This window comes from Bactrocera latifrons, unplaced genomic scaffold (assembly GCF_001853355.1).
Source record: "Bactrocera latifrons isolate USDA-ARS-PBARC rearing strain unplaced genomic scaffold, ASM185335v1 scaffold_1867, whole genome shotgun sequence".
NCBI lineage: Eukaryota > Metazoa > Arthropoda > Insecta > Diptera > Tephritidae > Bactrocera > Bactrocera latifrons.
This window is the reverse complement of record NW_017535371.1, coordinates 3,666-6,037: the sequence shown is the minus strand read 5'-3', so window position 1 is coordinate 6,037 and position 2,372 is coordinate 3,666. Positions and strand designations below refer to the sequence as shown.

General features: G+C 39.4%; 1 protein-coding gene across 1 annotated transcript; it reads left to right on the top strand.

Annotated features, from left to right (window-relative positions):
- Positions 1 to 1,749: 1,749 nt before the first annotated feature.
- Positions 1,750 to 2,191, top strand: LOC108967396 (macrophage erythroblast attacher-like; the record flags this gene model as incomplete). Its single annotated transcript, XM_018930777.1, is given in 1 exon segment — positions 1,750 to 2,191. A coding segment is annotated over 1 exon segment (369 nt), but the record flags the coding sequence as incomplete, so codon positions are not given.
- Between the last annotated feature and the right edge of the window lie 181 nt (positions 2,192 to 2,372).

Genomic DNA, 2,372 nt, shown 5'->3' with positions numbered 1-2,372 from the left:
CTTGATGTATCTTCTTATGCTGGAATCTAGTACTACAGATAACCATATTTCGTGCCCCGGCGAAGTCGATCAGCCTCAATCCATTTGGGGATGTTTCCTCGTGGATTCTGAATTTACCGACAGTAGTGCCAAAGGTACCTTCTTGCCCACCCTGGCGTTAAAGTCGCCAAGCACGATTTTGACATCGTGGCGGGGGCATCTCTCATAAGTGCTTTTCAAGCACTCATAAAATTCATCCTTGGTCACATCATCCTTCTCTTCCGTCGGGGCGTGGGCGCAAATCAGCGATATGTTGAAAAACCTCGCTTTGATGCGCATTGGGGCTAGATGTTCATTCACCGGCGTGAATCATAGTACTCGGCGACGGAGTCTCTCTCCCACCACGAATCCCAAACCACACTTTCGCTCCTTTATATGGCCACTGTAGTAAATGCCACAAGGTCCTACTACCGATATTCGCCGTGGTCAACGCGCATAGAACCATAAATCTTCTTTCTTTATCTTGAGCGGTTTGTTGTTAGCATAATTTGACGACCAGTCTGGTTAGCGTTCTGGTTTGGGAGCGGATATCAACTACTCGAACGTGACCGTCGGAACCGTAATGAAGTTTTCTTATGTCATTCCGTTTTTGGTTCCTTTTCTTGAGTTTTCCACCGGCATCTCTTGTGAAGGTCCTTTATATAGTCTTCCTTCCATTGTCTCCCATCTGTTTAATAAGGATAGCGACTCCACACATGGCTCAGGTATGTTCAGAATGGGAGCTCCTTTGGATTATTTGATGTTATTTTCTTTAGGGGAGAACATGCTGAATTTAGTGCTTTGATCAGTTGAGATAATGATTCGCACGCTAATGGTATACAGTGGCTAACTCATAGAATGTAATCCAGATATCTTTGAGTTTCCCACACAGCAGTTGCTAAAGGCAAATTTGTGTTTTGCAACTTTCTGTAATGTCCTAATGGCTAAATGGGGCGCGCAGTTGATGCCAAAGGTAACTGTTTTAAGTTTATAGTCGCTAATTGGACTATTAATTGAATTGCGGAAGACTATGCGTTGGAAATCTTGGTCATGTTCATGTACCAGAATTTGCCAAAAAATTTTCTCAACATTCCCGCTAAAAACGTATTTAAACATGCGCCAATTTGGTACTAGCAACATGAGATCAGGTTGTAATGTTGGCGCTGTGTATAATACGTCATTGAGAGATTTGCCTGAGCTCTCACACTTTGAGGCATTGAACACCACTCGTACTTTCCTTCTAATTTTGTCTAGTCTTATTACCCCATGATGTGGAAGGTAAAAAGATAAAARTCTTCTTTTGGATATTTTTTCATATGGTACAGTTTCTTCCATATGAACGAGGTCAAGATTTTCGTCCATCACATTATCATATGCTGATTTTAGCAAAACATAACGACCATGTTCGTTTCTTGTTGTTGTTGACTGGTTATAAACATACCTCTCAATGGAAAATCTCTTCTCTCCGTATCGAAAAATTATTTTAGATTCAATCTAGGAAACACTGAAGATAAACACAGTTGTTCAATACTAGTATCCATAACGCTGTCAGTTATGTTCTGGTTAAAAACAAGTTCTTTTATATTAACCTAAATTTAATTAAACAAATGTGCCAACCATATATATAGAAAAACGGACTTAAATATTCGTAGATACGGATCTGTTTCGCAATATTTATTGCATGTAGAATTACAGAGCCAAGTTACTGTCGATATATCTAGTAATAATTATTGCCAGCAGAGGCAGGACGTTATTAGTTGAGAAGAAATGAAAACATTTGGTGTTTATAGATTGTACGAACATAATGGCTGAGATTAAATCAATGGAACATTCAACGCTCAAAGTTCCTTATGAAGTTTTAAACAAAAAATTTCGAGTCGCGCAAAAAAATCTTGATCGTGAATTGGACCAAATACAGCATTCTTCGAGGGATGTTGAAAACCTTATAACAAAAACTAAAATCTTACCAACAGTGGATGAAATCGGTGCATTGGTAGGAAATGTGGTCGAGCGCATACAAATATTAAAACGGAAAGCAGGGGAAAGCTTACTGGATGAATTAAATGCGGGATTAGTATGCAAACGTAAAATACAACATTTGAGGGTGCTAGTTCCGCCCGATTCTAATGTGTGTTACGACACTTGGCAAGCCTCAATAGACCAGTGGAAAAGGGTATGTTCTTTGATAGTCAGTAAGACTGAAATTTAGAATAGCATCCCCCTATTTCGGGGTTCAAAGGAGTGAACGGGGGTAAAATTTAGAATAGTATCCCCGGATTTCGAGGATAAAATGTGTGTCATTGGAAAGGCGACGTTCTCCAGATCACGAAAATATATATATATATATTTATATA